General features: G+C 50.0%; 1 protein-coding gene across 1 annotated transcript in view; it reads left to right on the top strand.

The window, feature by feature from the left end:
• Window positions 1-12804, top strand: part of LOC122368989 (3-phosphoinositide-dependent protein kinase 1-like) — a 45400-nt gene extending 32596 nt beyond the window's left edge. Inside the window, exons 6-14 of the mRNA XM_043343340.1 lie at window positions 1949-2093; window positions 2651-2835; window positions 3245-3407; window positions 5725-5824; window positions 6101-6182; window positions 6782-6879; window positions 9059-9256; window positions 10414-10680; window positions 11026-12804. Coding sequence (XP_043199275.1) covers window positions 1949-2093; window positions 2651-2835; window positions 3245-3407; window positions 5725-5824; window positions 6101-6182; window positions 6782-6879; window positions 9059-9256; window positions 10414-10680; window positions 11026-11124 — 1337 coding nt within the window. The 3' untranslated portion in view covers window positions 11125-12804. The remainder of the gene's footprint in view (window positions 1-1948; window positions 2094-2650; window positions 2836-3244; window positions 3408-5724; window positions 5825-6100; window positions 6183-6781; window positions 6880-9058; window positions 9257-10413; window positions 10681-11025) is intronic.
• The last annotated feature ends 680 nt before the right edge of the window (window positions 12805-13484 follow it).

A 13484-nucleotide genomic window follows, 5' to 3' on the forward strand; every position in this document is an offset into this window, starting at 1 on the left:
GCTTCAAGACTTCTGGGACACCCTGTACTTACTGCGCGTAATTGAAGCCACACGCTCGAACCGCAGTACACACAACCTGTGTTTCAGCCTGGCACCTCGCACCGTTCATTTATTCCCACCCTGGTTTGTCTGTTGCCTCCACTTTATCCACCACCTTACGGTGATGAGTTCTTCCTACCGCTATCCATCCATCTGTGTAGAACGCCGAGGAGTGTCGAGGGCTGCCCTCGTCACTCGCCGCTCCGCAGAGCTGAATGGATGGCTCACGTGCCGCGCACGGTCTCTGATCACGTGTCCGGTGACACTGCCGTGGCACCGGGCCACCGGGTGACGTCATCAATGCAGTGCCAGATGACAGACGCATGGCTGCTAGATGAGAGACGCACTGCAGTCAGATGACAGACGCACGGCTGCCATATGAGGGATGATAACTGAAGTCCTCAGGTGTTGTGGTCATACACACCGCACAGGCCTAGAGTGATATGTGTCTATTGCACTTCATATGCGCGCTTACGTGCGCGCTTATCAGTGATGGGCTTCGAATGCCAGGCAACTTGGCTGCGATGTGCAAATCTTGTGAAAGCCAGTAGGATTTCACAAAGGTCAATGACCGCGCCCATATAAATTGATGACTTACCAGAACCATGAAATGAAATCTGAATCTTCCTTCAAACGCGTTGGAGGTAATTGATTGGATTTGACTGTATCGCAGCGTTTGCTTCAATATCGGTCGATCTCGGTATTCAGTTCAATATGTCATTTCGCACCCCGCCTGTGATAAACCTACATTCCTCGCAGTTGCTGGGCTGTGTGGGATTTAAACCGGCGGAATGGTTTGCCAGATTCCTCTGAAACTCTTTCCAAGTTATCTGTAGGCGGTGGGTAGGGGCAGGTTGGAGACGGTATCCAATCAAGATATCTTACCTTATACCCGTCGCCTGTGGCGCATATGGTGAGGTCCACTGTCATATAACGTCTTGTCAACGCCCGCTCTCCCTCGTAACTCACTCATAACGATCTATATTTGGTATCTCGCCGATTTCTTTGCTTATTTTCTCAGTCCATCCAATTTTTCTAATCGTCCCAACATGTTCTTCCCTGTCGTAATCGTTCTGTGTCTGTACCAGAACTAATATCAGCTTCAGTGAAATCCCGTATCCAGTACACTGTTTCCTGTGGTGTGGTTTGATGCCGTCCCTTTAAAATCTTCCTGAATCCTGATTTGAGTATCCCCTTATTGCCCCTACATTGGCTCCTGTGCACTAAACTGGCGCTGTGTGTCTGACTCGGCAGTTATTCTTTGTATGCTTCGCCGTGGTTCGTGGTGTCATATGCAACCAGCTCAACTTTGCAGACACCGGGACCTCAGACGCCCATTTGGACTGGTAGTAGAAGTCATAGCTTATTAGAAATGGAGGAAGTTTTGTCATTGGATGTCCGCTCCCAGATGTCCGAGTTGGTGGTAGTGCTGCTTCCGTGCCGTTTCCTCTTCAGTGTGACTCTGTGGGCTGGGGAAATATCGACAACTCAAGGCGGTCTTTGCGGCTTTTGTGGCTTTTCGTGATTTGGTTTTAATTGGACGATCTAAGGGGAGCAACGGCGGAACACGCAATCGTAAATTTTGGCTCAGCGTCGTTTTTTATTTTGATCACTGGTGCCCAAACTTTATCTTGCTCTAGAACTTGTAGTATCTCAATATATTGTATTATGATATGCTTATAGGAAAAGTTAGGTATAGCTTTGAGCCACGCGCGACTCAATTCTAATTACAGGCATATTTGCATTTGTTGTGCCACCCTTTTCTTACACATGTTCGCACCAAAAACTGGGAGTGGGGATAGCATGCCGCTGCGTGGGTATTTAAATCACCACCGCGTCTAATAGATTGATTGTTACCTTCCTGCCTGCATAAGTGTACGTTACTCTCCTTGACCGCGATCAAACCCAGACTTCGTTCTATCGTACGCGAAGCGGGGTGAGTTGCTGAGCCACCTGACCAAAGTGGGCACGTTCGACCTGTCCGTCACCAAGTTCTACACGGCAGAGCTGGTGCACGCCGTGGAGCACCTGCACAGGACCGGGGTTATACACAGGTGAGAAATATACCAGTGAGAAATACATAGGACGGGGTCATACACAGGTGAGACTTATACCAGTGAGAAATACATAGGACGGGGTCATACACAGGTGAGAATGACATGGGATGGGGTCATACACAGGTGAGAAATACAACGGTGAGAAACATATTGGTGAGAAATACACAGGCCAGGGGTCATACACAGGTAAGAAACACACAGGGCGGGGGCCATGGACAGGTGAGAAACACACGGGGCCGGGGTTATACACGGGTGAGAATGACACGGGACCGGTGAGAAATGGACAGGTAAGAAGTGCACGGACCGCGAGAAATATATGGGTGATGAATACTCGGACTGGATGAGAATTTCACGGACCGGCATCGTATGTAGTTTAGAAACATAGTCACGCAAAAAAGAAAGAAAGAAAAAGTAGAGTTGTGTCGTGCATATTATATTGTCACAATGAAATATACTGGGAATGTTGTCTCCGCCGTCGTGGTACCTGCAACTGCAACGCTGCTGACGATGATGATTCAGCTACTGACAATGCTGCCGCCTTGAACCTGCCGCAGGGACCTGAAGCCGGAGAACATCCTGCTGGACGAGCAGATGCACATCCAGATCTCCGACTTCGGCTCGGCGAAGATGATGACGCGGGACGAGGGTCGGCAGCTGCTGGCTCAGAGCCGTGCGGCGCCGGCCGCGGACGCAGACGGAGACGGAGAGGGGGAGGACGAGTCTGATACCATGGCTGAGAGTGAGTCAGACGGCGGAGCGAAGGGGCGGTGAACTGCACTAGAACGTATAGCGTAAGGCTACAGAGCTGTGAGGTTACCTTGGCTCGCATGTTTTGTTCGAGCTTGTATTTCGTTTCCTTTTTGTCCTGTTGCATCCATAGAAGTGTCTTAAATTCTTTGTCACGCCATGGAAAGTCTGTCATTGCCTGTTGGGATGTATTGAGGCTGCTTGGAAGCTCTCCCGTCAATGTCTTCTTTGTTAGAGTGATGAAACATTGCGTTGAAGCACATTTCGCTGTCGAGCTTTAACTGAAGGGGACCTGAGTTGATACACTCTGGCCTCGCCGTACCTAGTCGAGGCTTTGTCTCCCCTGCGTCATAGGCTGTCACAGTATCGTCTAACCGCATCCTCCCCTCCCCGCCCCGCAGACGAGCGCCCCCCTCCGACGCGTCGGAACAGTTTCGTGGGCACTGCCGAGTACGTGTCCCCCGAACTACTCCAAGAGAAGACTACCTCCCACGCCAGTGACCTGTGGGCCCTCGGCTGTGTGGTTTACCAGATGGTCGCCGGTCTGCCGCCCTTCAGATCCAGGTTAGTGTAGTATTATAGTGTGTGTGCTGTGGGCCCTGGGCTGTGTGGTGTACCAGATGGTCGCGGGTCTCCCGCCCTTCAGATCCAGATATGTGTAGTATTATAGTGTGTGTATGTGGGCCCTCGGCTGTGTGGTGTACCAGATGGTCGCTGGTCTGCCGCCCTTCAGATCCAGGTTTGTGTAGTATTATAGTGTGTGACCTGTGGGCCCTGGGCTGTGTGGTGTACCAGATGGTCGCCGGACTGCCGCCCTTCAGATCCAGGTTTGTGTAGTATTATAGTGTGTGACCTGTGGGCCCTGGGCTGTGTGGTGTACCAGCTGATGGTGGTTGGTCTGCCGCCCTTCAGATCCAGATTAGTGTAGTGTGTGTGTCTGTGTGTGCGGAAGGGGGTAAAGACTAAGGAGGCTGGTTGGGGGGGGGGGGAGTGAGAGGGACTAGCGGGGAAGTAAGAATGATTTTTAATCGATTTATGAATGATTCCGGGTTGTGAAGGTATGCCTGTATGTAATCCCGCTACATTTACCTTGTCATTTTTCGCTTGTTAGTTGATAAATAAAAGCTCTCTGTGGTGATTGGCTACGAGATCGGTTAAAGGGACTATCCCACCTTCTAAAATGTTGTTAAAACCAGTTAAATTGTGCCCGACTTTATAGATTGGATGACGAGGAACACGGTTCTGGCATTTATTTTTCATTAACCCGCGCCGTGCTGGTGGCCTGAACTTTCCGCCGAGTGCTGGGGGGGGGGGGGGGGGCGTTTTCACGCCCCCCCCGTCTAACTCGGCTCCTGGGCCACGTAGCGACACGCGGTAAGCGGCAATCGAAAGAGTGTCAAAAATAAGGACGAAAACACTTCGGTCATTTTTTGGGTCAGGTCAAAGGTCAGGTCACCAGAGGTCACCAAAGGTAAAATGTTGACTATTTCAACATTTTGGAAACTGCCAACGGCTATCTCGGGAACCGATAGAGCTACAGCGCCGCGGAAAAGCGCATTCGATAGCCCTTTTACAGACCTTTCTGAGTAATGTTCTCAGATTTGACCTCAGGTCAACGGTTTAGCCTCCAGAGGGCAAAAACTCCAAAAATAGCCGTTTTTACGAAAAACGTTTTTTCGTCAATCACTTTTGACTCATAAGCGCCATGACATTACTTTTGCCAGCATCGTGTTCCTCTCGTCGAGACGCGTCGAATGAACTATTTGTTGACCTTGAAAGGTCATTTTGAAAATTTGACCTCAGGTCAAGGTCATGACCTGACCGAAAAGGGTCATGTTGCATATCAGTCGATCCGTATCGTCGAGCTGAACACATCTGACGTGTTTTCACCGCTCTAGCACGTCTCTATCAAAAGTTATAGCCAAAAAACTGCTGGCGACCGTTCATGACCTGAGATGACCTCAGGGGCACACAGAGGGGTCACAGGTGCATTTTTCCTATTCAGTGTGTCATGTTTACCTATGAACCGATGTTTGAGAGCGTTTTGAACGATATTCGTCCAAAAGAGGCGCATTTCAATTTTCTCCCATTGACTTATAATGGAGAGGTCGCAAAATTGGCCTGACCTTAGGTCACAGATATCAAAAATCCGAGATATACATTTTATACATACTGTTACTCATATCAATCGCTGAAAGTTTCAAAGTGATCGTTCAGTCGGTGTAGCTATAGCGAGCCTTTGAACTTTTTCTGAGGTAAGGTCACTTGACGTGACCTGGTGACCTGACCTTGAACGGCCTAGGTCTGAAATTTTCACAACATGTGCGGAAATGATGTAGGAACACGTGTACCAAAAACGGCGGCGCTGCGCGCCGCCGTTTTTGAGATATTCGCGAAAAACCTGAGGGGGGGGGGGCGTAAAAAGCACGGCGCGGGTTAAACATCTTAGGCTTCCCATATTCCAAACACAAACTTTCAAATATGTGACGTCACAGCCCAAAATTACCTCCTTCCCCAGGCCACATTACTACCATAAAGCTGATTCTTTTTACTCTGTAGGCACCACAACAAAGTTCAGACCAAGTTTTAAGCGATTTTTCAACGAATAAACCCATTTAAATCAGAATGACTAAACGAGGTGACGTCACACTAACGGTCGCTCCATGTTGAAGATAGGGCCTTGTACATGGCCCATTTTCAAATGAAGGGAACGAATTTCTTCAACACCAAGAGGCCGCGGGGGTTGCAACCTAGATAGATAGTGGTTTCTGAACCTCGCCGCAAACTTGGCTATCTCAACTCAAACCCCATGTTAAAGGTGGGATAGTCCCTTTAATCTGCACATAAAGCAGCTTCTTCATAGATATGTTTCTGTTCGCAGGAGTCAGTACATGATCTTCAAGAAGATACTGGCACTGGACTACGTCATTCCGCCCGAGGGCTTCTCCGTCGAGGTCACTGACCTCATTCAGAAGCTACTGGTGCGTATGTTGCCGCAGCTGTTGCGTTATTTAGGACCCTTGCTACGCTTTGGGTGTGAGACACTGAAGTGCGTTAAACCAGCTATCGTATTTGAACGCTTTTTGAAGTTGCATATTATACCTGACTTACTACCACGCTAACCACGAACGCTCCCTGATTGACTAACTTATCGACTCATCGACTCGCTTTTCGACTAACTTATTGCCTAACCACCTGACTAATACCACACTCAACAAGGGATAGTTGTTTGACCCCGCTTTCTCCGTCTCCCTCAGGTTCTGGAGCCGTGGAAGCGGCTGGGTGCCGACGATCCAGGCACGGACTATCCCTCGCTGAAGGCGCACCCCTTCTTTGCCGGTGAGTGCTGAAGGGGATTAGGTGGAGATTCGACGATAAAAGGGGACGGGGCGAATCTGGTGCGAACGGTCTGCTGGCTTATTTTTCCTTGGCGCTTTTTATGGAGGGATGACTTGGCTGACGTACCGTACATGTGTCTTCGGTAAGGTGATGAAAATGTTCTGAAAGAGAAATCAAGTTATGAAGAGTTTGATAGATTTCATAGAGCGCTGACCTCGAATGACTTTGACATGCTAGGTCGTCGTCCCAATTAATCTTAGGTGTGACGTTTACCCTGGTCTCGCTCATTAGTTCCCAATGTGACGTCTTTCATATGCCCAGGTGTCATGCATATAATGTAACCTCCGTCAGATTTGCTCCGTCGGTGCCCATCCGACTGATCTCGGCTTATCTGACTGATCTCACTGGACCATTGGACACTTATTTCCTTAGGAGTGGAGTCTATCCACCTGACTGACTCCTCCCCTTCGTTTCCCCAGGCGTGGAGCTCACCCAGGTGACTCACCCATTCTCTCCTAATTTACCCAGAAGTGGAGTCTATCCATCTGACTAACCCTCCAGGAGTGAGCTAACTCACCCTCTCCCCTTCGTGTCCCCAGGCGTGGAGTTTACCCAGTTGCACGAGCAGACGCCTCCAGTCATTTATCCGTTCCTGCCGGGGAACGAGGAGCACGGCGATCTCCGCAGCAGCTACCGGGTGAGTGGGTGGTGCTAGCGTTTGATACTGGCGAGTTCCTGACTGGTCACAATGGGCCACTTGATTACAATGAGAGATATGAATTATGGACTTTAATGCTTTTCAAGGGGCGCTCGGACGTGTTGTCACGTGGTAAAATGTCACACTTCTGAGGCGCTACTGTGTCTGAAATAGAAGGCATATTTTGCGATAGGTCGTGTTTGAAATAATTATTGCGCTGATATACCTTATATATTTTATTTTGACACTGCGATTTGGTTATATGCCGTAAGTTCTCCTTTCTAACACCACGCGGCGCTGGCATGTCATTAGTTCCCGTCGCGGACGCTGGGGCGGCGCTGCTGTGTCGTTACCCACCCTCACTTACCTACACGGCACCGCTAACCGTAAGCTATCCACCATGACAACGGTCGGCGCTGCTTCTCCTGACTACTTGGAACCTGGGCTCAGTGACCGCCAGCTGACTCATTCACTAGGTTTTTTTTACACGTCTAAATCGATTTAGCCAAATTACACGTGCGTTTTTATCAAATACTATTCACCCGATGCAAAAACTAAGCGTACATGTGGTTTTAACTGGCACCTAATCCTACATGTACGTTCTTAAATTATGCCTTAACCCTATTCCTGGCGGGGGGGCCTCAGGAGCCCCCCCCCCTGAGGTTTTTTGGTTATTTCTCCCAAACGCTTTGAGCTAGGAAGCTCAAATTTTCTGACTTTTCATAAAAGGCTTTTACGCAACATTTCTGAAAATTTTGAGTTGATCTGACCTCAGGTCAGGTCACCAGAGGCGGTTTGGTGACCCTACCTCAGAAAAGTTTGGAATCACGCCAGAGCTAGAGTTTTTGACCGATCAATTTCTTCTCTTCAGGCTTTAGTTAGGGTACCAGTATGTGCAATTTGTATATCTCAGAATTTTCGTATCTGTGACCTGAGGTCAGGCCAGACTCGTGACCTTTACATTCCAAGCCTATGGGAAAATATTGAAACGCCTCCTGCTTCGTGTAAACGAGTCAAAACCACCCAATTCTTTCAATATTATGGAAGATTATCTCATCGGTGATGATCCTGGTGCCGCTAATTGACAGGGGCACCGGCAAAGGTCATCTGAGGTCATGTGACGTCATAAATCGTTTTTCTGTCAATAAATCACGACATGATGGTGCTAAAGACTTGTAAGTGGTACCAAAGTGCTCGCCTGGTCAAGGCGCGTCGTTTGGTATGCAGCATGACCATACCCCACAACCTCATTGATGAATGACCTGACCTTGACCTCAGATCAAATTTCAAATTGACCTGTGAAGGTCATCACATACTTATTTCGCATCGCCTCGGCGAGAGCAACAAAAAATGTATTGGTTTTATGTCTCTATGTTTCTTAGTTTAAAAGTTATATAGGTAACTAATTCCAAAACATTTTATCGTTGATGACCTCTGGTGACCTCAATATTGACCTGACCTGAAAATGTTTTATGTAAAAGTTGTAGACCTTTAAACGACCTATCAAACGCCGTTCGCCGTTTGTCGCTGCGATGTGTAGTTTTTGAGATCTGAAGGGGGGGGGGGGCCGAATCGGCCCCCCCGCCAGTTTCTTGTCCCGGCGGAGCCCGCCAGGAATAGGGTTAATGCCATGATGGAGCAAATCTTTTTTTTCAAAATCGGCTTAGCTTGTGCCATGGAAACGTACCCAGTGCATTATGTGTGTCGTTGGTGCCGGACCCTCCCCCCCCTCCCCCCAACTGTGTGTCCGATGTGTGTTGTTGGTCTCCCCCCCCCCCCAGACCGTATCTGGTGTGTGTCGCTGTTCCCTGGACTGTTTGTTGTATGTTGTTGGTACCCCCTCAAACTGTGTTTGTTGTATGTCACAAGTACCCTTCTGGCTGATTGTTGTGTGTCGTTGGCTCCTCCAGGTATGTGTCTGATGTGTGTCGTTGGTTCCTCCAGATATCTGTGATGCGTGTTGCTGTTTAATGGTTTCTCCCATACTGTGGGTCTGGCGTGTGTCGTTGGCCCCCCTCTGACTGTGTTTATTGTGTGTCGTTGGTCCCCCTCTGACTGTGTTTATTGTGTGTCGTTGGTCCCCCTCTGACTGTGTTTATTGTGTGTCGTTGGTCCCCCTCTGACTGTGTTTATTGTGTGTCGTTGGTCCCCCTCTGACTGTGTTTATCGTGTGTCTCAGGTGCCAGACGACCTGGAGCCGGGTCTCAGTGACCGCCAGCTCACCCAGGTGCTCCTAAACAGCATGTCGCTGGACGACTGGCAGCCGGACTCTGCCTCCCCTCCAGCCAGCTCTCCGGACGAGCCGCCGCCGGCTCCGTCCGACCCCAACCAGAGACTGCAGGCGCGCGCAGCCAGAAACAAACGCAACATCGCGGATGTGAGTGGGAGATTATACAGGGGTAGGGCTGGAAATAGTGGGATGTTATACAGGGGTGGCTATGGAAATAGTGGGATATTATACAGTGGTGGCTATGGAAATAGTGGGATATTATACAGTGGTGGCTATGGAAATGGTGGGAAGTTATACAGTGGTAGGGCTGGAAATAGTGGGAAGTTATACAGGGGTAGGGCTGGAAATAGTGGGAAGTTATACTGTGGTGGCTATGGAAATAGTGGGAAGTTATACAGTGGTAGCGTTGGAAATAGTGGGATGTGATACAGTGCTGGCTATGGAAATAGTGGGAAGTTATACATGGTGGCTATGGAAATAGTTGGTGGGAAATTAAACAGTGGTGGCTATGGAAATAGTGGGAAGTTATACAGTGGTGGCTATGGAAATAGTGGGAAGTTATACAGTGGTAGGGCTGGAAATAGTGGGAAGTTATACAGGGGTAGGGCTGGAAATAGTGGGAAGTTATACAGGGGTAGGGCTGGAAATAGTGGGAAGTTATACAGTGGTGGCTATGGAAATAGTGGGAAGTTATACAGTGGTGGCTATGGAAATAGTGGGAAGTTATACAGTGGTAGGGCTGGAAATAGTGGGAAGTTATACAGGGGTAGGGCTGGAAATAGTGGGAAGTTATACAGGGGTAGGGCTGGAAATAGTGGGAAGTTATACAGTGGTCGCTATGGAAATAGTGAGAAGTTATACGCTACAGGGGTGGGACGGGGAGTGGAAAAGGTATACGGGGTGGGTTTGGTTAGGTAATGGTCTCTATGGCGAAATGCCCTAGAATATAAATAGCTATTCATGAGGAAAGTGAGAGGTTGGGAATGAGAGGTGTGGGCTGCTGGAAGTGAGTGATTCAATTTTGTCTCGTGTTGCTCCGGTTTGGACTATATTTCGTGTCTGGTTCTGACCGTGGCGTCCTACCGTGTACCTTGCGGCTGGGCAGGACATTACGCTGCATTACGTTTGTCCTTACCCCGCTAACAGTTCACTCTTGACCCTAGGTGTCGAAGGGCGGTGTATCTGTAGCCCGAAGGTGGCGCGGTGGCTGGTGTTCTGTCCCTTGTCGTTCGCTCTTCGCTCCCTATCCGTACTTAAAATCGCCTCTTACCGTTCCCGTGACCATTTCCACTGCCGTGCACCAGGTCCCCGAAGATGAGGCGGCCCGCCGACTGGCCGTCCAGGAGCGAGACAACAAGTGGCACCGGTTCGTCGAGGGCCACCTCATCCTCAAACAGGGTCTCATCGACAAGCGCAAGGGTCTGTTCGCGCGCCGGCGGATGTTCCTGCTGACGCTGGGGCCTCATCTGTACTATGTGGACCCCGTGAACATGGTGCTCAAGGGAGAAATCCCATGGTCGCGCGAACTGCGACCGGAGGTGAAGAACTTCAAACACTTCTTCGTACACACGGTAGGTGGGTGGGGTCGGGAGGGTTTGGGGGTTGGTTGTGATCCTGGGGAAAGGGTATGCCGTTACGTGAAGACTTACATTTACATTTGACGAGTTGCAATGTATCCGTCTGCTCAACTGCTTGTTATCTTGGGCTTCCTCTTAATTTATATGTATATCATGCTCGCCTCTATAATTTTTATTTTCATTTTAAATGTTTTATCGTATGTAACTCTCGTATATGTCACGTTCAGTCTTGTCAAGTGATGTGTTCGACCATCCCATTCTCCCAATCGGCTTATCAGTCGTATATTGACACATCTCGTCCATGGCTCTCTCTTACCTTCCCCTCCCGTGCCTTTACAGCCGGGCCGTACCTACTACCTCGAGGACACCCAAGGCTACGCGCTCGAGTGGGTCAAAGCCATCGAGGAGGTTCGGGTCCACACCTACGGCAGCGATTGACGACCGGCGCGTGCTAGGTCAGCTAGCACCTCCGCAAGATAAACTAGCACCTCCGCAAGGCGAACTCGCACCTCCGCAAGATAAACTAGCACGCGGGTTCGAAGAGGCTAGCGCCTGCGGCTGATGGCCTAGCACCTCCGTAAGATGAACTAGCACCTCCGTCTGATGGACTAGCACGTCCTGTGTCTGCTCCCCAGCTGTCGTGGACGGCCGGCCGCCGCTGTGAGGTCTGCACTCGGTGAAATGTCCTGTGGCGGCCTCTGAGGACCGTCCAGACCAGCTTGTGGGTAGCAGAACGAACCAGGCGGGTCCTGAGGCACACAGAGACCAGACCGTACCGTGCCGGAACCGTGAGGGTGCACGGTGACAGCACTCACCTTGTTCCTTGTCGATGGCTTCGGTCGTTCGGTAGCAGGGGGTGAAGTCTACTGACGCGTTATGGTCGAACTCCAGTGGTGGCGTATAGTGTGGCTGGGTGGTTCTCTGAAACTCATGCCGTGCAATGGGATGCCGTACACCGGTCTACAGGCGGTGGGCGGATAGACGGTCGGACCTCGGAGTCACTGCTCGCTGGAGACGAAGCCCATCCGGCTGATTGGCCGTATTGGGGAAGAGTGAAGTACCTGTGCTAGTGAGTGACGAGAAGAGAGAGTGGGATGGAGCTAGGGAGGAGTAGTGAATCGTGATAAGTTAGGTGTGGCATCGCCGCCGCCGCTGGGGCGGTGAGGGCGCCGCCGGCACCACAGCGCTTATGGTGACATCTGTCGGCAGCGGCGCGAAACTGAAGTTGTCGACCTGGCCGCACTGGCGCTAATTGTACATAGCTGTGAAGTGACGAAGCGGAGTATCCCTGTTTTGCGCTGGGTCCACCCATGGCCCGTCTTTCTAGCAGGCCGCTGGTCGGCCGGACGATGCAGAGTGTGTGGATTCGGCACTGACTTTTGGGAGATGAGCGGGAGACGCGTCTGTCCACGGGGTGACCCTACCTCGCAATGGCACCATCTTTGAATGAATGGGACGACTGTGCTGCTTTGGCGCGGCAGTGGGGATGCTGGGCTCACTGGATGTTTCTGGGTACCGTCTCTGAGTGGTCAGCGGAGTGGTTTCCATGGTAACGAACCGCCGCTGACTGTGGATGTGTGTTGGTGCCGTAACCCGGATTCTGGTCGCTGTTTCTCGAGGTTCTGCCGCACGAATCGGCCGGCGCTAACGGTGATGGTCCGTGCCGGAGACCATTGTTTCTGGCCGAGACCGGTGGTCCGCTGTGGTCCCGCGCCGGTCCGCTCTTCATTTCCGGCCCTCAAAGCGGTCTCCCAACCGCGACACCGTAGCCTCTATCGAGGCATGTGCAATAGCGCGGTTGGGCGTGTGCGAGAGGCTACTGAGTGTTCTTCCGATTTCTTCCAGTCAGCACGTGCTAGAATGGGCGGGCTTTGCAGTGCGAGACCACAAAGATACCGCGGTCCATGGGGTTTGAACCAACGCACTCCCGATGAATACCTTTGCGATGCAAATACGAGTTGTTGGGTGGTGTACATTGAGCAATTGTAAATTGTATTGTTGTTGGGTTTGTAAATAGGAAGTATATAAGTCCCCATGCGATGTGAGAATGTTTGAATGGCCAATGATGCACTGAGGTATTTATTTAACCTGCTGGAAATACATGAGGGGTATTTGTTATTTTGTCTTTGTGAAGTGTATCGGTATTCGGACTCGGTAACATAATTAAGTGAGGACACGTTACTTCTGTTTTTGATGTTAGAACAGAGACATCTTGAATCTTGAGGTTTTGGCGGAAAACGTTTCACTATTCTGCCGAAAGGAAGAATGTCCGCAATGCGCTACCCAACCTCTTCCCGTCTTACCATTTTAAATAGTTGCTCAACGATATTCGTTTGTGGGGCGTTCCACGACAAATCGACAAATAAAAAATTAAATTTGCACCCTCATATTTTATTCTTCGTTGAAAACTGGTGTAAGGGGTTGTGATGGGTGGGGAAGCCAGCTGTGGCAAGGATTTTTTTCTTCGAACAACGGTTTCCGAGATTTAGCCTCGGGCAATTCCTGGAGTTCGCGCTGCAGCCCTATGTTTGGCGGCCTATAACTCAGAAACTATTGTTTTTTACGATAAAAACTTAATATGGTTCAACTTACAATCAACCAACAAACATTTTGGCTATCACGGATTTTCAATTTTTGAAAATTTTGATCACGTGACCTTTTGTCCTATTTTTCCAAGAGTGACCATGATATTTTCCCCACTGAAAGTTGCAATTTTGTCTGATGACGATTAAAGCCTTATCGATTGTCATTCATATGCGATAATAAAAAAGTGGTTATCGCCCTGCGTTGACCTCAGG

Source organism: Amphibalanus amphitrite, unplaced genomic scaffold (assembly GCF_019059575.1).
Source record: "Amphibalanus amphitrite isolate SeventyFive unplaced genomic scaffold, NRLGWU_Aamphi_draft 000996F_arrow, whole genome shotgun sequence".
Classification (NCBI taxonomy): domain Eukaryota; kingdom Metazoa; phylum Arthropoda; class Thecostraca; order Balanomorpha; family Balanidae; genus Amphibalanus; species Amphibalanus amphitrite.